Consider the following 26838-nt stretch of genomic DNA (forward strand, 5'->3'; position numbering starts at 1 on the left):
CCTTACATATTGTGTGATTGAAACTTCGGAATCTGCTAGAATCCCAAAATTGCTACCACTCAGTGTTGCCCCACTTGTGCTGATAAAAGCGATGCGTACTTGTGCTTGGTTTGATCCATTCCTTTCGTACCCCCGCATTTAAGAGGTTAAGACATGGGCAATTGCCCCAGGCCCCCACCTTCCAAGGGGCCTCCTGGAAACTCTGTCTACTACACAAAACTGCGAAAGCATTGACAGGTCCTACTGTGACGCCAGTTCCGACCAATGCTTTAAAATTAACAGCAAGCTTGGCAGTCATTTATAAATTAAGCAGGTGGCATCTCCATCAGGATGGCAGTGTAATTTACTATGTAGCCTTGGTGGAGAAACTGGCCAACCACCTATAACTAAATCTGGGCCATAGATGTGTACTGAGAGTAAAATAGGTATGGCACTCAGGGGTATTCTGACCCCTTCTATCCTTTGGCTGTAAATCTGCATATTTCCTAAGAGTGTAGTTCAAGCAGTGAGGGTAAAAAGGCATGAACAACTTAAAAGTGCCTTGAAGTAACTAACCTGGTGCAAAGTTTTGAACAGGAACGGAGGGGAATTAGCTTATCTTTGAGTGTCACATAATATCCATAAAGTGGGTCCTAAAAATACAGTTAAATGGCCAGTTCTTTGATACACTCCCTTAAACGGGTATTTTGCACACTATAAATCCTTCTATTTGTGTCTGACCTAGGACTGGAGAAATGGAAGCAATATATCTGAACAGGGTCAAACACTTAGGTCAATGTATGATTGATACTGATTCCAAGTATAGGAAGGCAACTCACTTCACCATAAACAATGGGCAGTGTGTGTACTGGAGGAGATGGGGCACATACATTCACTTAACACCTTACCCATTCATCCCTCCACACACTCATGTGTGCCTCCCTTTTTAGGTCGAGCCTAGAGCCAGTGCGCAAGCGCTGCTCTGTGAGACTTGTTGTGGTAGAGTAGCGAATAGAAACCCCGCCCACTCTCCACCAATATTTGCCATTGGCTTGTGTCATTGTCTGTCCTAAATGCTGGCTTCTAATTCATAAATAGGCTTGTTAGTCCCTCCTTAATACCGCCTCCTCTTCATTTACCTCCCATGGTGACTGGCCTCTTTACTTTGGTTGTTATATGGTATGTGTAATTTAGACTGTGAGCACTATTTTCTTTATTCAGTTTCTCTTACCTTCTTTACTCCCCTCCCGTTGTCGTGCCTTGTCTACTCCCCCCGCCCTGCCTTCCGTTGTCCGTGCCTTCTCCCTCCCCGTGCCCCCACACTCCCGGCCAGCCCGATGTCCGTGCCTCCCCCCGCCCATCTTCTATTTTGTCTGTAATGCCTATCATTGGCAATGCAATAGGTGTCGCATTTACGCGAGTATGAGCTATTGGCATTGTAAATGACAATGCCTTTTATTTATGTTTTGGTTTTTAAAACATACATAAAATGCATTGTCATTTACAATGCCACTAGCTTACCCCTTCGGTGCTGATGACGGCTCCCGGTCGTCATCAGTTACGGTGGGCGTGTGCTGATGACAACCGGGAGCCGTCATGACCACGCCCGCGATCGGAATGTGCCGCACAGGCGCAGAATTCCAGCCGCAGCCAGGGGGTTAAACTTGCATAAATGTGAGACCTATTGCATTGCAAATGCTTGTTCATTCTTCTACCCAATCATTCACTAACATATTCAGCTATCCACACGCTCACGTGTCCACCCACTCATTCATGTATCCACTTGATCGTTAATTTAGCAATGCAAACACCACGCAGTAAAAACACTTTCTGTCACTCATCTATAATTCGTCCACATTTTGACTTATTCTTAGCTTCACCAATTTGGGCAACCGTGACGCGTACAACATCGACAATTAATCAAGAAACACTTCAGTGAAATAAAACCAGACCTATTGGCTTTGTCAACACTCGATGTTATATAACTGAATTAATCAAGCACTACACAATTAGATTGCGTGTAGAAACTCGATGGCGTCAGATTTAAAATCAGATTCGGACAATTTCGACTCCAAATCGTTTGCTTTTAACCATAGCTTTCGTCACTCAGCTGACAGCGAGGCGGAACCTTTGTGATGCGGAACCTTCGTTCCTCAGTGAATGTTGCGGCCGGATCCTCCAGCGACGGACATGTTTGTTTTCCTTTCAGCTGACAGTGCCAGCTCACTGCAATAAGACAAAATGCTGCTTCGCACGCAGAGCTCGCTGCAAGAGTCCGTTGACGGGGATGAGCGGGATCTGGAGAGCGAGGAGGCGACAGCGGATGAGCGGCGGGCTGAGAAGCAGAGCTCCACCACCTACTACTGCCTCTACTTATACCAGGCCAGCCGGTAGGAGGAAAGATTACACCGCTGCACACCCTCTTGCATACTTTCACGCTCCCACGGCTTGGCTCTAAGCAAGCTCCTTGTGAGTGGACTATTACACCTAGTAACGTGGGTAAAAAACATTCGTGTTCCGGTTTTGAAAGATACAAATAATTTTATTTGATTCTAAAATAACATTATTTGTATCTTGTAAAACCGGTATTTTTTTCACCGATTCTTGCTTTACACCTTTCCTGCGTCAGTGCAAATTACAGGGGAAATTATTTACCCGGATTTCTTCACAAATCTTCCTCTTGTTCCCAAACCTTAGCACGCGAAAATAACAGCCTCTTGTAATATGCATCTCTTAGCACAGCAACGCAACCCCAGAACCATCAAGGCAGCCCCCGCATTCCGAAGCGTATGGGAACAAACTCCCACCTAACAGCTGCCAGTGACAGCAGGATCTCTGAGCAGTGAGACGGATATTCCGCGTTTAACGACGTGCACCGTCCTCTGTGCTGGAACTCGAAGCAAATTACTCCAGGAACACACACATTCGGGAACCCACAAATTGGAGGCAACTTGTGGCTGAGGAAATAGGGTGGAACTGAAAATCAGTCTAACAGTCAACATACATTTACTAAAAAAAGAAATCTCCAAAGAAATTGGGGCCAAGGACATATGTGACAGTAAATCTGTTCTAGATTACTTATTTGCTCACAAAGAGGCTGCATTAAAATCTATTTTACGAGGTAAAGACATCTGCTGTAGAGATTGGGTGCCCAGCTATTCTCGGGGATTAGAAAAACTGCAAACTAACTGTAGTGGTTAACACAGTTCTGGAACAATTATGTGTTTGGTCCAGTCACAGTTTCTACTCAAAAAGCAGCATAGAGGGTTAATGTACCTGCTGGAAAGCACATCGTATAACATGCATTTGTATTTTGTTTAGACAGTTAAGTGGCCTACTACGTTTGACTCCAAGAGCATTTCATTAATCCCAGTTCAGAGTTTCCAAACCTAATATAGGAAAGTGATCTATGTACTAGTATCAAGCATGCTAACTGTAAGTCATGGTTTTAGATCCGTATTGTTTTGTTCTCAATCTGTTGTAATTCTAAGATTTCAAAGAAGGGTTCTTTTGAAAAGTAATAAAGTTTTGTTAGTACAGACAACCACAATCCCTGCATTACGTTTTAAATCCTGACTTTGTGTTTCTTCCGACCATTCTCGCTTAACATATAACGTCTACAACCACAGAAAGCATGTGATTCCTACGCCTTATAACCCTCATTCTATTAAGTAACATTTCCTGTACATAGATTTATATACTTGCAGAAAGTATTATGTCTCTGTGTGCCATGTTAAGTGAGCTGACACCCTAAAATGGTCTGAGTAGAGCTATAAAATAATTACATTGGAAAAATAGGTGCTAAGTAAATCAATATTTGTGTAATTACTCGTACAGATAAATCTTGCATTCTTGCAGCGCAGAAATATCTTTTACATATGGAGTTGACAAGGTCAAAAACCTGTCTCTTAAATACTGGAGAAGTGATGAGAAGTTCTGCACTTTTGTTTCCCTCCATGGCATTTTCATCTAGGTGTTAGGCTCCAGATGGCACCCAGCCAGGCAGATACTTGAACAAAAGGAGGGTTGATGGCGCTTTAAATCAGGCCTTTGTTTTGGTTCCATCTGGATGTTAAAATAAGAAACCCCCCCCCCTCGTCTGCCGCATTGTTGCTGCTCCCAACAGAATGAAGACAATGTGCAGGCACTGTGGGGTCCCCCTACTTTCCAGCACTGCCTGCCCTCCAGAACAGTGCCTGAGTATAGCTTTGGTATGGATCCTTCTCGTCTGAGCAACTGACCATGAGCTGTTCAATGGAGATGCAGCATCCTCCCTATTCCTCCTCTCCCATAATGTAAAAGAAGGAGGACAATAACTGTGGCTACCCCTCAGTTTTCCCCTATCCTCCCAAACAAATCGATGGCATGTGGTGGCTGCAGCAAAATCGTGACATTCTTTCAGAGCTTTGACAGCCAGGTGGGATAAGTTCCTCTCACCTGCTTTTAACAGCTCACTGAGCAGACAAACCTGAATTAGAGAGGTTCCACCTGAATAGGAACAAACTACTACAAAGTATGGATTTTTGTGAAAACACCTTCCCTCGAGCATGCTTCTGTTGGGATCAAGACCTCTATAACATCTCTATTATTAATACACCCTCGTCCTAGTCATTACTGTTAAAGAGGTCCACCACGGGCTGGACAAAAAATCAAAAATCGGGAATTGGGAGTAGTTTGGTTTTGGACCCGCCCACCCAAATGGGCACCGATATTAGGACTACGCAACTCCTGGTATGTTTCCTGTCTCATGCCAGAGACGTTGAGGTAGGATGGGGCGCCTCCTGGGTTTGGGACTCCGGCAAAGATGCATTACTCTAAACTCTTTGTACAGAGCGCAGAGAGATTGAGACGTGCAACAAGGGATGGATGACATCATCCTCCCTAAAACTCAACGGGGATAAAACGGAGCTGATGCTCCTGGGACCTACATCTCCGGAATACTTCAACTCTCTCTGGCCTTCCTGCCTAGGCAACCCCCCAGTCCCCAAAGACAACATAAAGAGCTTAGGAGTCTGGCAGGATAAGGCTCTTTCCTTCAACACTCAGGCCACGAAACTGTCTGCAACTTGTTTTGGCCTTCTTCGGATGCTGAGGAAAGTCCTCCCTCTCCTGCCTATGGAGGCCAAACAGGTAGCCGTCCAGGGCCTCATTCAATCTCGGCTGGACTTTAATAATGCTTTGTATTTCGGCGCTCCGGAATACACATTACGAAAGCTGCAGATAGTGCAGAACTGCAGCGCCCGAACTTTGCTCCAGCTGCCCCGCAGACAATCAGCCAAACCGGGGCTGAACAAGCTGCACTGGTTACCCGTACGACAAAGAATCGCCTTTAAGGCGATATGCATCTCCCACCAGGCTTTTTGGTGCACGGGTCCAGCAATTGGCCGCCAACTTATAACCCAGTACCACCCCACCAGAAATCTTAGATCAAGTCAGTCTTTTCTGGCCTCAGTGCCTAGAATAAAAAGAGCAAGAGCCGGTGGTATGATGTTTTCCCTCAATGCTGCCAAACAATGGAACTCCCTTCCCCCTCAAGCTCAGGTCCAACCCCAATCTCCTCTCTTTCCGGAAACAGCTGAAAACTCTTCTGTTTAATGCCCATCATTAACCCTCCTAGTAAAACCTCTTCTGTTCAGCAAATACACCTTTTTATCAGCGCTTGGACGCCCCAGGGCAGCAACCGCGCTTTATAAATACCTATTTCATTTAATTTCATTTCAACAAAGGAGTGGAGTATCTGGTGGAAAGTTGTTTGGATCCTTGAGTACTTCCAGAAATCAAGCCTGCCTAACTCGACTTGGTTGTGAGATGGTGGGGAAATAAAGTACGTTTTTGTCTCCCCTTATGTTTTGGAAAGTGACGTGCCGAGCCCGGGGGCTGCATTCCTTCTATGGTATGTTGTGGATAGGCCAGGCACAGCGAAGGAAACAGGCATTTGAGTGCTCAGTTGATGTGTGCCTTATCATCTGGTGTGAAATCAGGAATTCCCTTGGATCAATATAAATCACAGTCACCTATCGTACAGATCATTCAATGTCACATCCACACTAGTATCACAGTCGAGAAACCCCACAGTTTTATGTTTAAAGCATTTTATTAGAAAGGTACAGTTCACATAGAATGCAGATTACATACATGCACTGGGTACTGCAAGAGGCAGCTCAAGACCAGAAATGCTAATGTCCCAGCCCCAGGGCTGTTTCAATGTCCTGCTCTCCGCACAAAGGCATATACAAGAAAAGATAAAAAAAAAAAAAGGGGGAAGAGAAAAACAAGAAAAAAGCGTCGCCCTATGGGCCTGTACCTCTATGAACAGAACAACATGCCCCAACAAACATTCCCCTCTCCTCCCTCCCCGCCCAGTGCTGTGTAGCATGAAAGCAATCAATCATCCTTCGTCTCACCCACCCCGCACATATCCGTGAGTCCCTGGAGGCCTCCACCCAAAGGAAACCATGCCTCACAAAGGGGGTGTAAGCCGCAATAACCTGAGGTATCTCGGGCATGTGATTTCGGTGAATTCTGAAGCCAGTAATGAATGAAAGGGTTGCCACAGTTCCTCAAAACCAGTCACGTCTCCTGCCAGCGTGAGAGACATTTTTTCCATTCCCAGAACATGCCACAACCTGTGCAGCCAGCCCGTGCGAGAGGGAGTGGTGGTCGTGCGCCAGTGAATCAGAATGTTTTGTACCGCCGAGCCCAGCATAACGGCTATCTGCCTCCCCCTCTTAGATTTTAGCGGGTACATTAAGTCGTTTGGTAGACCCAGTAGGGTATATGCTGGGAAACGGGGCAGTTCGATCTCGAAGCTTTTATCAACTTCGTCTATCACCATCGACCAGTAGGCTTGTAGTGCTGGGCAGTCCCAGAGGATGTGTGTCAGTGTGCCCACCTGCCCGCACTCCCGCCAGCATCTATCGCTAAGAAGCCTGTTCATTTCGTGTAGTCTTTCTGGGGTGTGATACCAGTAGGTGGATATCTTCGTGAAGGTTTCTGTGAGGCCTACATGGTAGGCCGAGTGACGTGCTCTGTATGAAATACGTTCCCATTCTTTAAGACTAAGCGTTCTCCCCAGTTCTCTATTCCATCGCTCTCTGCCGGGAATATAGAAGTGTGAAGACGGGAGCTGAAGCAATTTGTATAGGTCAGTGATAAGTTTAGAGTCTGAGGTGCGGGTGATTAGCCATCGCTCATATGGGAGGAGCCTCCTGTCTGCAGAGTCCCTCACACTCGGCTGCAAGGCCCAGTGTCGGACCTGCCAGTATCTCATGCGGTCAGATTCGGTTAACTGATAAGTATCTTTAAGGCTGTGAAAGGGAATAATTCCATCCGTCGCGTACATATGGACGAGTGCCCTACAGCCCTTATCTCTCCAATGTGAAAAGGCCCCGTGTTCCATCCCCGGTGTGAAGTCGGGATTGTCTACAATAGGTGTGAGAGGTGAGGGGAACGTGGTGAGGTCAAACGTGCGATTCGTGGCGTCCCATACTTGCATCGGGACCTGCGTTACGTAAGAAGCATAGAGGTTCGGGGGGCGGTGTGGGCGGCGGAGGAAGGGTATTTCCTGCAAGGGGCGTCCGGCCACTGCCTGATCCTGGAAGAGCCAGTGTTTATCGGACTCCCACCTGCTCCATTCCACCAGGTATCTTAACTGGGCCGCCTGGAAATATTTGCGGAGGTCGGGGACTCCCAGTCCTCCAGATTCCGGTGTCAACGTCGTGAGAGTGCGGCGCATTCGGGGTTTACGGCCCTGCCACACAAATCGGGACACGTCAGTTTGCATTTGTGGAATCCAGCCCATAGGTGGTTGCAAGGGCAGTGCCCGGAACAGATACAGAATTTGGGGCAAGACCGTCATTTTGATCGCTGCCACTCTACCCAGCCAGGAAAGCGTGCCTTTGTTCCATCGTCTTAATTCATCTCTCACCTTTCTGCCAACCGCCTCATAATTAAGGGAGACCATGGCCTGCAACGTGGGAGCTAACGTAATCCCTAGATATTGCACCTGATCTTTCGACCACCGCAGTGGGAAGAGCCTTTGTAGGTCGTTCCTCGTGGACAGAGTCAAGGAGATGTCTAGAGCTGTGGATTTCTCCACATTCATCCGAAAGCCTGCTACCTTCTCAAAAGCTTGGAGCTCCGCCATACAGGCGGGTAGGGCCTGCCTCGGGTTTTCCAACGCGAAGATAACGTCGTCTGCGTAAAGGCTGATTTCATGGGTGAAACCCCCCATTCGTACTCCGGTAACGGCCACGTTTTGCCGCACTCGGTGGGCAAAGGGCTCCATGTAGAGCGCGAAGAGGAGGTGGGAGAGGGGACAACCCTGTCTCGTGCCGCGTTCGATGTCAAACCGCCGTGAGCCGCAACCATTCACGCGGACTGCGGCCGAGGGGTATTTGTAGCAATTAAAGACCATGGTTCGGAACCTCTCCCCCATCCCCAGCTTCGCCATGACCCGTTCGAGGTAAGGCCAGTGCACCCGGTCGAATGCCTTTTCCGCATCGACTGAGAGGAGCATTCGCTCCCCTGGGATACGGGAGGCTTTTTCCAAGACGTGAACTATACGTTTAGTGTTGTCTGCCGTCCAGGTACGAAACCGGCTTGATCCGGTTCAATGAGGCCAGGGAGGTGCTGCGCCAACCTCGCCGCTAGAATTCCAGTATAGAGTTTCAGGTCTAAATTTAGCAAGGAGATTGGCCTATACGAGCCGCACTGCTTCCTGTCCTTCCCTGGCTTGGGAATGACAGACACTGTCGCCCGTAGCAGATCCGGAGAGATAGTGCCAGGGTCAGAGAAGGAGTTAAATAGTGTGGTCAAGATAGGGCTTAACGTCCCGCAGAACGTCCTATAAAAGAGGGCTGTATAGCCATCCGGGCCAGGGGCTTTCCCTAATTTGAGTCTAGAAATCGCCGTAATCACCTCCTCGATCGTAATCTCTCTCTCCAGATAGGCTGCCTGCTCTTGGGTCAGTGACGGGAGGGCCACCGAATCTAGGTACTCCTCCGCGTCCTCCATATTGGTGTCGTCCGCTCTGTACAGATCAGCATAGAAGCGGCGAAAGGTCTCGGCAATTTCGGCGTCACCCGTGACCCCCTGACCTGCAAATCCCGTCAGTTCCTTCACCTGGCGACTCTGATGGGCCACTCTCAGCTTGGTTGCCAGCAGGCGGCCACGCCGGTCCCCCCCAGTATAGTATGCGTGTTTGAGGCGCAATGCTGCATATTCCGCCCTATCAAGGTCCAATGAGGACAGGAGTTTCCTCGCAGCTTTCAGCTGTTTCCAGACCCTCGGAGCCCCAGTGCGGCGGTGTACGGTCTCCAATTCCCTGACTTTCCGGGTAAGTTCGTCCCGTTTCCGTTTCCTCTCACGGTTATCCGCCGCCGAGATCGCAATAAATTCTCCCCGCAGCACCGCCTTGAGAGCCCCCCACTGAGTCGACATGGAAGTATCAGCGTTGGAGTTATGCAGCTGATAGTCCTTGATCGAATCATTAATGCTCTGCACCACTTCCTTCCTGTGCAGGAGGGTGTCCCGAAGCCTCCAAACCCCCCTCCGGGCTGAGCTCGGCTGGAGTTGTAGGGTCCCCGAGACCGGTGCATGATCCGACAGAGATAAAACACCCATTTCCGAGGCCGTGGCAAGGCTACGAACAGGGCCAGAGACCAGTAGATAATCAAGTCTGGCATAAGTTTTATGTGCATGCGAATAGTAGGAGAAATCTATGTCAGTAGGGTGAAGTTCGCGCCAGAGATCGTGCAGATCGGATTCAACTAACTGAGCCTTGATCGCCTGCGAGAGTTCCCCAGCCTGCGGAGATCGCTGCGCCGATCTATCTTTCGCTGAGTCAAAGACCAAATTAATGTCCCCCCCTAGCATGATGTGCGTGTCCGGTGAAGCCGTAACCTCCTCTAGAGCCCCGCGTAGAAATCTATCTTGCTGTTCATTCGGGGCGTAAACGGTGCCGACAGTGAACGTGAGGGTACCCACTTTAAGTCTGTAGGCAAGAAGTCTACCTTTTTGTTCGACCAATTTGTGCAACACCTCACCTGTAAACGATTTGGATAGGAGGATAGCCACCCCTGCAGTTTTAGTGGTATTAGAGGAAAAGAACTGTGTAGGGAAATGATGGGACCTCATTCTGTGGCAATCAGCAGTTAACAAGTGGGTCTCTTGGAGCAGACATATGTCCGCCCGAGAGTTTTCTAATAAGGATAGGATGGCTCTCCTTTTCGTAGGGTTGTTTAACCCCTTAACATTCAGGGTCAGTATCTTCAATTCTGCCATGGATGGATCGGACTGTTCAGCCTGTGTGCGCTAACCAGAGTGTGTGAGAACAGGACGACTGCCAGGCAAATACGAGCGCCTGCGCTAGCATTCTCAAATACGGTAGAAGCACTGGGCCAGGTAACTTCCAACTCTCCCCCCCCAACAACCCCCATCCCCAACTCTGAACAAACCCCCCGTCCCCCATCACTCAAAACCCACCACAACGCCTCCCAACCCTCGGTCATCGCCCTCAGCATCAACCCCCGGGTCATGCTTCCCCCCCACACCCGCGTATCCAAAACTTTTGAAATAGTCCCGGACAAGCCCAAGCGGACCAGTCCGTGGAATGTTACCTTAATGGACGTCCAGCCACACGTGGTCACACCTTCACCCCCCCCCATCGAGCACCCAAGCCCGCCATGGAAATATTGCTACTGTGAGTTCCCCCCGGAGCATAGTCAAGCGGTCAGTGCCACCTCCTCCGGACCCTCAAGCACCGTAGATGCAGTCCGGACGGCGGCTTCTTGTTCCGCCCTAATCGTTGGAGACCCTGGTCTCCGCGCCGTGTCCACCGTCCTCCTCCTCCTGCTCGCAGCGCGATGCCAGCCGTCGTCGGTTGTGCGCCTCCGTCTAGGCGTATGGGCGTCCTCCTCCTCTGCGGTGATGCTCAGGATTTCGCAGGCGTCCTGGAGATTCCGGACATGGTGCGTCTCTCCCTGCCACTTGAAGATAATACGAAAGGGGTGCCCCCACGAGTAGGGCGTCTCATGCTGTCTGAGGAAGTCTGTCACAATCTTGAACGACTTGCGCCTCTGAAGCGTGATTGTAGACAGGTCTTGGTATAAGGCCACGGGGTGATCCCGGAAAGTGAGAGAACGCACCTTGCGGGCCCCCGCCATGATTTTTTCTTTCAGCGGGAAGTCCGGGAGGAACGCCAGGATGTCCGGAGGGGGACCATTAGATCTTCTAGTGGGACCTACCCTGTGCGCTCTGTCGATTCTAATGGGGAAGTCGTCCCCTTCCCCCAGGACCATGCGGAAGAGTTCTTGCAGGTACTGAACAATGTCCGGGTTCTCTTCCGAGGATGGCACACCCCGGACCCTAATGTTATTCCTTCGTGACCTGTTTTCTAAGTCCTCGTTGTGTAATTGGAGGTCCAGGTGTTGTTCTCGAAGGGTCAGAACTTCCTGCTGGAGAAGGGTGATCTCTTCAGCTTGCCTGTGCGCAGAGGTCTCCACAGTGTCCACTCTCTCTCCTAGGCCCTCCACCTCCCTGCGGACCTCACGCACCTCCCCCGCAACTTCCCGTTTGAGGGTTTGGAAGTCCTCCCTCAGCGTGCCAAAGAGAGATTCCAAAAAGGATCTGGTTACCGGGGGTTCCGCTGCTGCGCCAGAGTGTGAGCCTCCTGCAGCTCCAGGCGAAGAAGAGGCTCTGTCCCCCTTGGCCTGCTGTCTGTTAAGCATCTCCGGGAGCGTGCGGTCGGTGCGATCGTTGCGTTTCCCTCCCCTTTGGCCCGCCATAGTCCAGGTCTCCCCACCAGTCTGTTTCTTCCTGTACGTGGAAACCGGGCCTCAAGGAACCCGTACCCAGCGCAGGGCGGATGAGAAGTCGCCACCGTCCAGAGGAGCCCCACTGGTCCGAGTCAGAAGGCCCCCTTCAGCCAGAGGGGGGGGGGGGTTTTGCCGTTGATGCCCCCACGGAGAGCCTGCCGCCGCTTCTCTGGCTCGGGTGAGACCGTTGTGACCTCCGTCGCGATGTCCAGCTGATGCCGCGGGCACCGGGCGCCCGGTCAGATCCCCCCTCCGGCCAAACCAGGCGTCCGCGCGGCTCGCGGCCCCCCTGGGGGAGTCCCACCTCAACCAGCGCGTCTCAGGGGGTGCAGTTGGAGCATTCAGGGCTGCACGGGCGCTCCGTTGCGTGCATGAAGTGGTGCCAAGGCAGCGGGGGTGCCACCCCACTGGTGGGTCACTGTGTTTTGCCGGCGGTAGGCCGCTTCAGTTAGGGGATCACTCAGTCAGGCGCTATGGTAGGACCTCCACGTGGCCCCGCCGGGCCGCCGCTCTGGCGTTCGCGTCGCTCTACTCTTTATCCAGCCAATAGGTCGGTGTGCTGCGGGCCCCGGGGCCCAGCCGGCGAGTCTATCGCTCCAGGCGCCCCACGCGGCCCACAGCCCTTCCAGGCAGCTCCACCGTCCACAGCGTTCTTTAGGGTACGCACTCCTGGTACCACGGGCCACGCGGGTACCACAGCCCGTGCGCAGAGCGCCTCCGGCGGTCCTGGGGTGCCCCTCGCCCGGGGGTGATAGTGTTCCTGCAGTAGCAGTTCGTGTCCACCAGGGGGCCGCGCTACCAAGCGCTGTGTGTCGTCTCCCTCGCTGCCCGGGTAGGCCTCTGAGCCGGGCGCTCGCGTAGGTCCCTCCCCGTCCAGCCTGCACCTCGGACGTGGAGACCGTCCGGATCCCGCCGGTGAAGCGTCAGCCCCAGATGCAGCGCTTACCGCACAGATGGTGGCGTTCTCCGGGTAGCTGTGATAATCCGCCTTGGACAGCGGGCCCTCCGTACAGTTTGTGGACCTCCAGCCGGTCCGAGCGGGGGACCCACCACTCAATCTGCCGCCATCTTGGCTTGTCGGAAGGCAGGGACTCGCTCCAGGCACCTCACCGCTCCAGTTCGCTGCGCATAGCCGCGCCGCCCGCCGGGGTCAGAGAGCTCCACCTACAGCGGCGGCGTGTCCACACCGTGCCTTCCAGCCTCCCGGCGACTCGCTGTCTTGTCTGGGCCGGGGCACTGCTTCCGCCGTGGGTTGCGCCGGCTCCAAGCACGGCACCGGGATCTCGGCGAATTCGGCACGCAGTCGCGCGCTGAAAGCGACTGTCAGGCCGTCGCTAGCTCCTTGATCCGCGGAGCCGGTCTGCGTGGCTCCGGGGGGAAAATGCAGGTACATTCAGGGCTCGGGGCTTCCGATGGGGTCGGGAGCTCTAGCAGACACGTCCTGCTACCCCGCCATCTTGGCCACGCCCCAGAAACCCCACAGTTTTGACGATAAACACACCACAGTAGGAACTTTTACAAATTATATAAAAAGATATACTAATTTATTGGATAGTAAAAAAAGATTAAAACATGATCATGAGAATGACATTCATAATCTATGATCTTGATAAAAATAAATTACAAACAAAGAGACAAAATCAAGTGAATCATATTGAAAACATCCAAATTACTAATTTGTTGGGATCTATTCATAAATTCAGGCAAATATCAAAGATACTCAGAACAATAGTCGCTCGAATTTAATTAAAAAAACAGGCGTCGACGCGTTTTGATGTGCTGCCTGATATGCACCACCTTTTTCAAGACAAAAGACGTTTGGTTGTCTCTTAGTTTCTGTCGCAACATTTAAAAAGGGCCAGAATGATCTAAAACAATAAGAAAAATATATGAAAATACAAATACATATAAGACTGTTGTGTTCATACAACATCCTGATAAGCATAACAATAAAATACATAAACTTATCTACACACCATATGTTTGAAAAAGCATTGCAATAACTTCAAATAAATAAAAACAAATATTATTACCTACTACTAATATTGGGTACATTGCGCCTGACACAGTATCACAATTGATTCCTGTGTCAACCACACTTCTCCACCATGTTTATCTTCATAACTGTATAATGAGCGGTCCCACCACACATGTCAATCAAAGGAATATATGTTTTTTCATCAACTCTCAAACTCCATTCAGCAGAAATACACCGGTCAGCCCAGGGATATGGCTAGACCCAAATAGGAACCCGTCATATTCCTATCAACTAATCAGTCATAACATTTTATATAGGGGTACAATCGCTACATACCTCCTAGGTAAACCGCGTTGGGGTCGAAATGTATTTGTATGATCCTTCCAACTGATTATACCCTCTCTCTCTAGAATACGAATGGATATAATTATATTAAGGTATTATACTGTAAAAGTCTTATATTGGATGAAGCTTTAACTAGGTCTTTGCTAGTTTTATAAACCCAAGAGCATAGGCACGTTTACCTGGTCGTAGTTATATTCTTGCACAGAAAGGTAATAATGCAAAGTCTGGCAGATTTCAAATTTAAACACATGGGGAGATATCCTCCAACTATAGGCGTCCCTTTCCCTCGCTGCTCTAATGGCCTAGTGGTCACAGGATACTGCAGTGATCTGGGGAGACATAGGGATTCACTGTGAAACTGCTAAAGAATTTATTAAGTGCAAACACTATAGCGTAACTGATTCGCTCCACCGGGGAAAATCATAAATTACCTGGATAAATATGGGAGGTGCCCCAATGTGTCACTCTTCGGTGATATGGTAATAAGAGAGCGGTAAACTCAGGCTCCTTATAACTCTTTTTCAAAAACGACACCACACCGCTGTGGTTTCCATGTACAAAAACAACAGTTGATGGACAGGATGCAGAACAATGTCATACATTCACCCCAGTACAGAGATCTGGGCCTAAATCCATCGTTTATTTGCACACCACCCCAGCTCAGACATGGCCATATGCAAATCAGCCTTGACCCTGTGCTTCATGGGAACAATCCAGCCCGAACTGCCAAGCCATGTCTTTCCTGGACAGGAACCAAGCATCCTAGGACCGGTTTCTGGCTATCAGCCGTCTTCAGCCAGGATAGCTTGACTCCAGTGGTGTGGAGAGCATGGGACTCACGTCTGAGCATACCCATCCCACTCGGGGTGACAAATGCAAAAACAACAGTTGATAAACAGAATGCAGAACAATGTCATACATTCACCCCAGTACAGAGATCTGACCCTGAATCCATCGTCTTTTTGCACTCCAAACCACCCCAGTTCAGACATGGCCATATGCAAATCAGCCTTGACCCTGTGCCTTATGGGAACAGTCCAGCCCGAACTGCCAAGCAAACCTTTTGTGTGGGGCAAAACGTAAAAAATATATTTACAATGGTGACATCACAACGTGAGTCCTTAAATATAAAAAACATTGTATGCGCAAACCTATTGCTAACAATCAAAGCACCTGCTCATAACAGTAGGCGTCCTCTTCTTATGCTATGGGGATCGAGCATATCACATACCTTCGTATTGGTGAAAATCAAAGTGTCATGCAGTCCCGGGACGCCACAAAATAGAATACGTCCATAGAGTCTGACTTTAAATAGTAACAGAAAGGCAACTAATCAAATGCACCTGATCGTAAAAGATTCCGTTCCGTCTATCCAGGGTCGCTTCGGAGTGACGGAAACAACTGGTGCCGCCTGATAAAGTACCTTAAAACCTTTAGGGAAGGCTCAGATCGTGCAGAATGCGGCTGCGAGACTGATAAAACACATCCCTTTTAGACAGCATGTCTCTCCGCATCTGCACGCACTGCATTGGCTCCCTGTGGCTAGTAGAATAAATTTCTCGCGCTAGGAGTTTGAACTGCTGCCTGCTTCCCTTGCACCAGGAGTGATTGGGCGCTCATACCTTGGGGATTCCTGCTGATTCCTGTTGTTTGGACCGACCGGCCGCAGCGGAGGTGAGAGGCGGAGGCGAGCGGGACTGCGAGGACCAGCAGTCCATCTGGCAGCGCCAGCTGGTTCCTCTTCCCGCCGCGCCTCGCGCCCCCTCCCAGTGCCACGCCCCCCTGCCTGAAGGTGTACTTTACTCCTCGCGGCCCCCGCTGCGCGGGTGCCGCTCGCGCTAGGAGTTTGAACTGCTGCCTGCTTCCCTTGCACCAGGAGTGATTGGGCGCTCATACCTTGGGGATTCCTGCCGATTCCTGTTGTTTGGACCGACCGGCCGCAGCGGAGGTGAGAGGCGGAGGCGAGCGGGACTGCGAGGACCAGCAGTCCATCTGGCAGCGCCAGCTGGTTCCTCTTCCCGCCGCGCCTCGCGCCCCCTCCCAGTGCCACGCCCCCCTGCCTGAAGGTGTACTTTACTCCTCGCGGCCCCCGCTGCGCGGGTGCCGCTCGCGCTAGGAGTTTGAACTGCTGCCTGCTTCCCTTGCACCAGGAGTGATTGGGCGCTCATACCTTGGGGATTCCTGCTGATTCCTGTTGTTTGGACCGACCGGCCGCAGCGGAGGTGAGAGGCGGAGGCGAGCGGGACTGCGAGGACCAGCAGTCCATCTGGCAGCGCCAGCTGGTTCCTCTTCCCGCCGCGCCTCGCGCCCCCTCCCAGTGCCACGCCCCCCTGTTATACTTAGGAGAATCGCCTCAGACGCGCAGCGGGACGCGCGCGGGGCGGTCACCGGGGCGAAGACCGGGCAAAGAGCGGGCCGTTTTAGGCCGTTAGAGGCCGGGAGAGACCGGACCGGGCCACTCCTCTAACGCCCCCGCTAATTTGCACCCCATTTACTTAATTACTTCGTTATGGCATCCAGAGCTCTAAGGAGCAAGTCGGTACAACATGGCACAAGCACTTTGGAAAAATTCTTCCCCAAGGCGACTTCCCAAATCAGCAAGTGTCACTTATCCACGGACTCGCACCTTGAGACGGGTCCCGAAAGTGTGTTCTTGGACCTTGAGGAATCTGCCTCAAATGATGCTAGCACACCCATTACTACGGACGCTACCCACATGTCTCTGCTGGACAGTATCGACCAGACTATCGAGTCGGTACTCCGGCAGCTAAGAACTCCGGTTACGCAGAGGGATCGTGACTCCCCACGGCCAGCGGGGACTTCCGACCACTCTGCTGTTCTGGATAGTATGGGTTTAACCACGCTGGAAGCGGGTCAAGTGGTTTTGACAACAGTCCCTGTTGACAGTGGGGTGACCCAGCCCTTAAAAAGGAAAAGGCCAGTCGAATTAAAGAGGGCAAAAAGGGCAAAATTTGTTGCATCTGAATCAACACTTGAAGACAGTACAGACATTTCGGTCTCCCCTGAGCTTATTTCACCTGGTTCTGGGTCGGATCTTGGGGCCTCGCCAGCTCCCGTGTTATCACCAGTGGTGGCGGGCCCATTTATCTTTGGTGGGCTATCATCTAATAGTTCAGATGCAGTAATAAATTCCCTCACAGCCACTATCAAGAACCTGTTAACCCCCATTTTAGCTAGACTAGAGGCTATAGAGAATTTACTTCAGTCCCGGGGAAACATTCCTACTAGGAGTAGCCCTGACGTGGCTTCAAATGTCCCTGTAGCCACCAGGAAACCATCTGGGGACAGTCTACCTCCTTCTGCATCACTACAGGCTTCAAGCAGGGCATTGCCTGGAGCAAATGGTGTGTCTACTTCCCAGACGCGCACTTTGCTACCTTCAGTGCCTGGGCCCCCTGTTCCGGCACCCAGGAGATCTAAGCCACCCCCTGTGCCGCAGACAAGGGCGTCAGTGGGTCCTACAAACTCCCGAAGTGATGGTTGTGTCCCTCCCCTAGATAGACGCAGGGAGGTTAATCTGCCCCCAGAGGCTGTCCCATACACGGCAATCATGTTGGGAGTTCCTGAGCTAGCTGGTGGTGTTAGGGAGTCCCAAGACTCCCTACGTAATAAGGTTATAAGCTGGCTCAGCATCAATAGGCCGTTGCCCCCAAATTTGAAGGGTGAGGTTCTGATGGTAAGGAGGATCCCGTGGATTGGCCCTACCAAAAAGAACAGGTTAGGGGACTGTATCGTTTTAAGTTTCAGGAGCCCGCATGTTGCTAATTACATCTGCAACTGGCTTGTAAGGCCAGATAAGTCCACAATCGATCTTGTACCCCTTTCTTATTTCTATCCTAGTGGTAGCAATACGGTGGGAGGGAGTGAGAAAGGATGGACCAGGGTGGGCTTTGCCGTAGATGGTTCCCGTTACAGACCAAGGCCCTCCTTGCCAACTGCTCAGGTAAACTTCACCCATCATAACAGGTTTTCCTGTCTGGACCAGGTTGATTGATCACAAACTAGGTCAATCTTGTCTGGACATGAAAATGGGGTGGATGGGGCGCAAAGCCACGCGGGTTTGGGTGTGATCCCCATGTCGGAACTAACCCGGTTCCAGGATGCTAATGAGCGAGGGGCTGATACGATTGATAATCTGTGCCAACTGAGTCCCCCACCTAACACCGGGCTAGTCCACATTCATCAAGCAGGGGCAGCAGAGCTGGATGGCCGCGCCGTCATCACTGTCGGCGGAACCGGCGCCTCTGACGTCGGTTCATCCAACGCTATCCTGCAACCTCATGCTGGAGCTAAGGGCAGCCTGCCACTTGACCCAGGATTGAGAATCCTCTCCTGGAATGTGGCAGGAATAGCGAACAAGGAGGGCTCTCCTGAATGGGACTCCCTGGTGGGTGGATGTGACATTGTTCTCCTTCAGGAGACCTGGGCGAGGGTCGCTCAGAGCAGGAGAGGGTTTGAGGTCTTTGAAATCCCTGCCACGTGGGCTGGGAGGGGGAGGCCATCTGGTGGGTTGGCAATCTGGATTGCGAGTCACACTGGGTGTCAGGCGGAGCGGGTACATACGTGTTCGCAGGACATCCAGTGTGTGCGGCTCACTTGGTCTGGTAAAACTCCGTGGGTCATTGTCAACGTTTACTCGCGCCCGGTTGCCTCGTCAAGTGAATCACCTACCTTAAATGATCTAGCTTCCTTCCTGGGTCAACTTCCGGGTGAATACAAGGTGGTACTTGGAGGGGACTTCAATTGCCACTTTGAACCCCTGGAAGGTTTACTCGATGGTGCCCTTACGGCCGAGGACGACCATTGGGGGGTTCCACCCTCTTCTTCCCCTCACCCTAAAGCTTGGTCCCCTCTAGCCTTACAGCTCATGTCCCTTACTTTGAATGGCGCGCTGAGGGCGTGTAACGGTCGTACTCCTTCCGATACCCCCTCGATGTGTACATTCAACAGGAGGGGCCACGAGTCGAGGCTAGATTACATCATGGTGGATATTTCACTCTGGCCCAAAGTGCGGGACTTTAGGGTTATCAAGAGGACAGACAGCGACCATAACGCTCTCTGTTTAAATATTCTGTGCCCTTCGCCCTTGACGGACTCATCCCCAGCTGGCCAAGGTGCTGATACGGGGGATCTGCTCCTGACCACAAATAGGCGCCGAGTTAAGTGGGGGAAGCTTGTAAATTCGGAGGAGTCAATTAAGAAACTTTACGAGCTGGCGCTCCCTAGCCTCACGGAGGTTGAGACCCTCCTGAATGAACCAAGAACCGCTGAGTACTCTGAGAAACTGGGAAACATTCACCAGGCTTTAGTGAGGGACTTGGCCGAGGTATTTCATCCGGAGGTCCCAATTCGAAAGAAAAGGACTCCTGTTCCCACTTGGTATACTCCAGACTGCAGGTCAGCAAAATCTGACCTTATTGCAGCCATAAAAGAGGGGTCAGACAAGGCCAAAGTGCGTGACCTGAGGAACCACCATAAATCAGTGCTGGTGGCTGCAAGGACCGAGTGGGATTGGAAGTACTGGCAGGACCTCTATGAGGCCCTCAAATCCAGGGATCCCCGGCAGTTTTGGGCACTTATAAATAATGGGTCAGGGAATCTTAGTAAAGCGATTGAGCCTAACATAGCCCCTGCGGTATGGGAGTCCCATTTTGGGGCTCTCTACCTAGATACCAGTTCCTGCCCGGCCGAGGAGATGCAACTGGGTACTGAGGAGTCCGGAATGGAACTATCCCTGGGGGAAGTGGTGCTTGCCATAGAACGTCTAGCAGTGGGGAAGGCGCCAGGCCTGGATAGGCTACCCGGGGATCTATTTAGGCATCACCCGGATATCTGGGGTCCATACCTTCTTGTTCTATTCAATGCCATTCTTGGAGGTATGGCGATCCCTGGGTCGTGGTTGGGGGCAGAGATTGTGCCCATCCATAAGAAGGGCTCTACTCTGCTCCCTTCCAATTACAGGCCTATAAGCCTCATAGATGTGCCCCAAAAGATCTTTGCACGCCTCATTTTGGACCATCTCCTAGATTGGGTCGAGGCCAATGACATCTTGAGCCCTCTACAGGCTGGCTTCAGAAAGAACACGTCGACCATGGATCAAATCTTTCGCCTCCTTCTTCTGTACTGGAAGACGGTTACGTTAGAGGGAGGCCGTCTGTACATGGTCTTCGTGGATCTGAGGTCAGCCTTTGACCTCGTCCCGAGGGGGAAGTTATGGGAGGTTCTGCAGAAGCTAGGAGTCCCCCCCCACCTCCTTAGAATCATCATTAGACTGCATGAGAACAACTTTGCGGTAGTAAGGTGTGGGAGGGATGGCAAGCCCTCGGGCAAATTCCCGGTCCGCCGAGGTGTCAGACAGGGCTGTGTTCTGGCTCCGACACTGTTCTGTCTGTACATCAACAGCGTCATTCAACACCTTGACGCTGTCGGAGACAATGATGCCCCGGTTTTGGCAGGAAGGAGGGTCCCGGCAATTATGTTTGCCGATGATACCCTCCTTCTTTCCAAATCCCCCATGGGGATTCAGAGGATTGTGGATGGTTTTGGTCACTTTTGCAGACACCACGGGTTGGAGGTGAACACAGAAAAAACTAAGTTCATGATCTTCAACCCTCCGACCAAGACCAGACCCAACCCAAAACTCGAGGGAACCAGTCTGGAAAGGGTTTCTACCTTTACATACCTGGGGGTCTCACTTCAAGAAAATCTGACTTGGGACTCCCAGGTGGCGAGATCTAGGCTGAAACTCTCCCAGCTTTCGGGCGCACTCCTGAGGGTATCTAATAAGTCCACCTTCAAGCCTGTCAGCCCGGCCTTAGAAATGTATAGGACTCAGGCGAAGGCGGCTGCCTTGTATGGCAGTGAGCTGTGGGGCCACAAAGCTGGGAAGGTCATGGCAGGGGTGGAAAACTGTTTCCTTAGACGTCTTCTTGCTCTTCCGCAGGGTACACCACTCCTCCCCCTAAGACTTGACCTGGGTCTCCCGTCAATCGCAGAGGACTTGCGGTCGAAACCGGTCAAGTATTGGCATCGGCTATGGTCCACTGAGGAGTTGCACCACTATAGGCAGGACCTCATACATGTCTTGAGGCTGGATGTAAATGGTAAGATCCCTTGGCTGGCACTTATCAAATCGGAATGTTCCAGCTTGAACCTGCCAGACCTATGGGATGACCCAGCTCAGGGATGTAGAAGGATTCCGCGCAAAACCCTGGCACAGCTTTACAAGAACAAAACCCTTGCTGATATGGACAGTGCATATGATAGTGGCACCCTGACAGGATGTTTTATTGTTTCCAAAAATTCTTTTGTTTTTGAACCTTTTATGGATTTTATCTACCCTCTTTTGGCGAGGAAACTGTTCCTGCAATGGAGGTTTGGTACGCTCCCTACTAAAGTTTTTACCCATAAGTGGTCGCTAGGGGGCGACAAGCTCTGCCCATGCTGTAAAGTTAAGGAAGAAGATGACTTGCACATAATGTTTTGTTGCCATGCCTACGGGTGCCCGAGGAGGCGCTGGTTAGCCCCTCTTTGTCGGAATCTGGGCTTCAGTAACCACTTACAAGCCTACAGGGTGCTGAAAACTAATACCCTGGGCCACATTGTGTTTGCGGTTTCCAAATTCCTAATGGCAGCATGGATAATAAGAAAGAAAATGTCTGTTTAATCTATTTTATCACGCTTCTCTAAACACTGCAGGTCCAGTTGGTTTTTATTGTATATATTGTCTTTTATCTGTATGTATTTTTATTGCTTCTTTTATGGCCCATGAGGCCGAAATAAAGAATTTTTGGATTGAATAAATTTCAAAGCTCTAACTCTGGCGTTTAGAGCACTAAAGGGGTCCTGTCCCAATTACTTAAAACTCAGACTCCCCCGATATCATCAGGAGAGATGCCTACGATCCAACTCCCTACTTCAGATACTCGTCCCACGAGCCAGGAAAGCCAGACTTGGTGGCAGGTCCTTTTCTGTTGGCACGGCGATACTCTGGAACGCCCTACCGGCCCCCATTCAATCTGCCACGACAGAATCTAGCTTTAAGAAGTTACTAAAGACCTGGCTCTTTATCCAGAAAACCTAAGCACTCTCCCCCCTCTCGTCTCTGACGAAAAATGCTCAGCTTGCGCCGGGACACCTCCTTGCGAGGTAGCTGTTCGCGCTTTACAAATAGCAGTATTATTATTATTATTATTAGTATATCAAAATCGAGCCACAGGACCATAAAGTCTCTAACAGAAGCTCTCATAACGTGTCATCAATCATACTGAAGCTCTCGGAAAATGTTGCCATCTCTTAATAAAACGGACTAACCTGAAACAATGAGGGTACTTGCCTATTTTGTACCGGTGTTAATATTATTATTGTTTACAATGCAAGAAATGTCGCAGAAATAAAAGTATTGCAGAGGAATCCACCAGAAATATAAGTTAGTTTCACATAATATTCTAAGTTAAACAATGTTAATTAAAAGTGTCACACTGCTGTGCCCTATGTTCATTCATGTCCACTATTAGTGTTAACTGCTGGAAATCGTTCCACATTATACTTATATAGGACATATTAATGCTCGAGGTGTATTTATAAACATAAGCTCATTTGCGTGCTGGAGCTTGTTACGCCTCGAACAACACATACATAGTCATGAAAAACAATGACCTATGTAGATCATTCCAGTGGAGAGAATGTAAGACAGAGTTGACTCACCATAAGGACCAACCGGGCCGGACGGTTTTCATTAGGGGAAAGAAAAACTCCCATCCATACATATAGCTGTTCATCAAAGGCTAGAGAATCGGGTTTTTCAAAAGTGGTAGCTCTGGGCCAAGTGGTTGGAGAGCTCTGGGACTGATTGGTGTTCTTTCTTCACCTTATTGTTTGATCTGTGCCTTTTCATTTTTGTGAATAATAGATTATAAGTGACAACTCAAGTTACACGCAAAAAACCTTGAAACCAATGCAAATAATAACGCATTAAGGTAGAAACAGTACATTTCTCAATAAGCAAAATACCTACACAAATGACTCTACTCACACCATATCATAAGTATAGTCTTTGTATGGTGAAATTATAAAACATACAGTATATCCTAGCCAATCATGTATAGGATAGCAGTTTAATATGTCATTACAGCCTTCGTCACATAACAGCATTGTGAATCAGCGTGATAAACACATAAACAGTTATTTAAAACTATTACAAAACCATGGAGTCTGCTTAGAGTGAAAATGTGCCAGGGTGTACAGCATGAGCCGGATGTGGAGGGGCCTTCGCCAGTGTGGATCGCCCCGCGAAAGTAGCACCAGGGCAGGGAGCATGAATGGTCAATGCAAGGGGGGGGATAGCAGCCAGTTGGTAACAATGACGTGCACTTAAGAGAGTGAGGCCGGAGTCCTGTGGAAGCCTTATCATAGCATGCATGTTGGGTAGCATGCAGGAGATTTGGTGCATAAGCAACTCACAGGGCAAAATGTCCACCAATGAGAACATGGGTGTGTGTCCAAGCGTGTAGTGTGATGGTGTGGCTCACGAGGGGCATGCATGATTTTTGGCTTCAATAGGAAGCAAGAAGGTTTCCCAACGTTCTCCACCTGTTTGTGTGTCCCGCCCCTCATGTGAAGTGTCGGACTCTGCCCGCGTCCATGTTAGTAGAGTGGACAACCAGCGCTAGGGATCAGGAGGGGCGGGTGCCTTCCACATTATGGTTATCTACCTTTTAAATAGGACAAAGGCGAGATTAATAAACATGTGAAGATGTCGGTTACCTTTCACATGGGTGCATAGGCCCAGTAAGCAGGATTCGGGTGTGGGCTCAGGAATATATTTTCAGTTCAGTCACCATGCAGTGTCTGCTTCCCATACTAGTTGCAGTGTCGGGCAGTCTCACACCATGTGGTAGAATCCAGCATCCAACAATTTGAATCGGGGGCATTCAGTGGTTAGGACTGGGTACATGCGTTTGATGCCCTGAGGGGAGAGTTTGGCGTAAGCGAAATCTGTGGGTACTGGATACGTCCTTCATCAATTGTAAAGCACTGAACCAACATTTATTCAATAGAGGTTGTGGTAATACGACGTTCCATCTGGCGAGCGTCCATGTGGCATAGTCTGTCAGGATCAAGTTGGAGGACGTATAGAGGGTGGTAATTGCATGGTGCGCCCCATCCAAGGTCCGGAGCCTGTGCATCGTGGCAGACATGGGAGGTTCCGTGTCGCTGCCACCCCATGTGGCTTGTAGTGCATACTGTATTGTGTGAAATGTTAACTGGCCAGCTCCTATTCCGTAAATGTCCACAATGTCTTCAAGGGACATGATGGGAGCCCTTGTTAGAGAGTTCCCCCCTGTAGTGTAGTTCCTATAGTCCCAATAGGCTCTGCGCATTGGAATAATATCTTCAGTAGTTTAGACGTAGGACTGAGGTTAACTAGGTCTCTACTGACTATATTAGACTTAAGTTTTTTGCCAGCTAGCTCAGAGTTCACTAGAAACGTTCTCGAATAAGCGAGGAGGTGTTTAACCTCCCTGGATAGACAAGAAGGGATTTAGTTTCTGACAACCATAAAACATGACAACTTTGCTCTCCCTGAATAAGAGTATATCTCTAGAGTCGTGTGCAAACATAAGACAGCTATTTCACTCAGTCAAAGGTGCGTACTTAGTTTCACCAGATTGCAGAGAAAAAGAGAGACGGGTGTTTTCAATAAAAGGTGTTATTTATTGAGCAGTCTCTTTCCTCATACAAGAGAAATGAATTGCTACAATTGCAATACTTATAGTTAAGTAAAGTGCATACAGTAAAAGCAGGATTATGAAATAATACTGTAAAAGCATTGATATGGTTTCTTAGCCATATGATACTTTAAAATGGATAAAATAGATACATACATATATACATTGACTAATCGTACTCAACTGGTGCTTCTAACGGCTCCTACCCCAGTGTACCTGACCTAAGCCTAATACGTGGGAAGGAGTAAGTAAGTAGCAGTTTAAGTTAAGTTTGTTTTGCCAAGAATCTGACTCAAGAATTCTCTGTAAGGGTTTAGTCAGTTCAGTACCTGGGTATTAGAAGGCAGGAGGGCTGGTATCTCTCTCTCAGGACTCGGTATCCCAGTCACCCGCAAGGGTAGGCTGGAAACGCCGGAGGCTGGATTTCTCTGCAAGAGAAAAGACAGCGTCTTTCTCAGCGCGTCAAAAGGGAGGGGCAGCGTCCGTGGGCTCTCGCATCAGCTGGGCTCTCGGGCAAGTAGTAGCTGCTCCAGATTCATCACCACCGTGTGTTTGCTTAAGGCAAAGTTGGTATATTTATACCTGAAAGGTGCCGGGTTTGACGTAAGGCTGGACATAAGACGTCAATAAAGATGTCACTAAGAACTGGTCGTTCTTACAGTGCTTTACAGGAGTTCTTCGGACGAAATCAAAACAAAGCAGCGGGGATTTCCCAGGTTGCTGGAGGCTTGGATTTGTTTAAGAACTCGGTGTGCTTTCTAGGGGGCTGGAGGAATAGGCTTGCTTATTGTGACAGCATGCGCTATGACTGAATTATGAAAAAGGGTTTCTATGCCGTTGCAGGGATATTATTGATTTATAACCGGACAAGGGCAAAGAATAGGATATTGATTCAGGTACCTAGATAAAACACACTACACCCACTCCACGAATTCATGTCCATAATTACTAAACTAAGCAATAGTAAACATATCTAACGGTGCATGTGTATACCGATCCACCCCAAAATACATTATTTTGCATCTGAAATGGTATATGCGAAGTACACGAAAAATGAGTATAGGTACTGTATGCTTTCAAGCAGTGTAATCATTCATAAAAAAGGATGCACATATATCCGCATGAATGATTTGCGAAAATTACACATGAAATGGCTCTTAATACAGAAAAGAAAGTGCGAGACCATTCCATCACATATAAATACAGTTATTTGTAAATATGCTAGAGGCTGAGGTAATATTGTCTCTAGAGTTCCTAAAAATAGAAGCTCTGTTCTCTAAGAATAGTTCTACTTTAAGCAGAGGATGAGTGCCAAAAAAAAGGTAAATATTTTGGAATCGGGGAAAAAAATAATTTCGTTTTTCAGGGGAAGAAGTCAAAACAGTTCCAAATATTTTCAGAAGCTTTTGTTTTTCAAAGCTGAAGGCCAAATTCAGAGTTCAGGGAACGCTGAGTGCTCGTTTGCTTAAAAGTTTATTCTTTCTGTTCAGGGGAGAACATCATTTCAGACAGACTTTCAAAAAAGCAGTTTACCGCTTCAGGTGAAAGTTCGACCAAGTTGGAAAATGCCGCAACTGTGCAGTCGTGAGAATGATTGCTATCATCGATGACAGGATCAGCAGTGCTCACAGAAGGTCGTACCTGGTTGATGCTGCTCTCATCTTGCACTTCACTACCCTTTAATCGCAGTGGTGAAGTCTCAACGAATGCCGTCATCAGGATGGGTAACCGCTGGGGACAACACGATGCATGAGCCTTTACTGGACTCAGCAAAGTATCCGTATCCAATGGTACTTCTGATTGTAGTTTGAGACAGACGTCTAACACGCATTCTTCTCCGCACAGCATACATCTTAACAGGTAAGATACAGTTCTGCCAGATGGGTCTGAATGAAAGAAACCAGGTCATATTCAGATCTCTTAGCCGGGCTAATCCAAGGACTTTAGTTATGCGGTCCCGATAGCGTAT

General features: G+C 49.6%; 1 protein-coding gene across 1 annotated transcript in view; it reads left to right on the top strand.

Moving 5' to 3' along the window:
• Positions 1-2139: 2139 nt before the first annotated feature.
• Positions 2140-26838, top strand: part of C7H17orf75 (chromosome 7 C17orf75 homolog) — a 198648-nt gene continuing 173949 nt past the window's right edge. The window contains exon 1 of the mRNA XM_078654362.1: positions 2140-2369. Within this exon, the coding sequence (XP_078510488.1) occupies positions 2221-2369 (149 nt within the window). The 5' untranslated portion in view covers positions 2140-2220. The remainder of the gene's footprint in view (positions 2370-26838) is intronic.

Source organism: Lissotriton helveticus, chromosome 7 (assembly GCF_964261635.1).
Source record: "Lissotriton helveticus chromosome 7, aLisHel1.1, whole genome shotgun sequence".
Classification (NCBI taxonomy): Eukaryota; Metazoa; Chordata; class Amphibia; order Caudata; family Salamandridae; genus Lissotriton; species Lissotriton helveticus.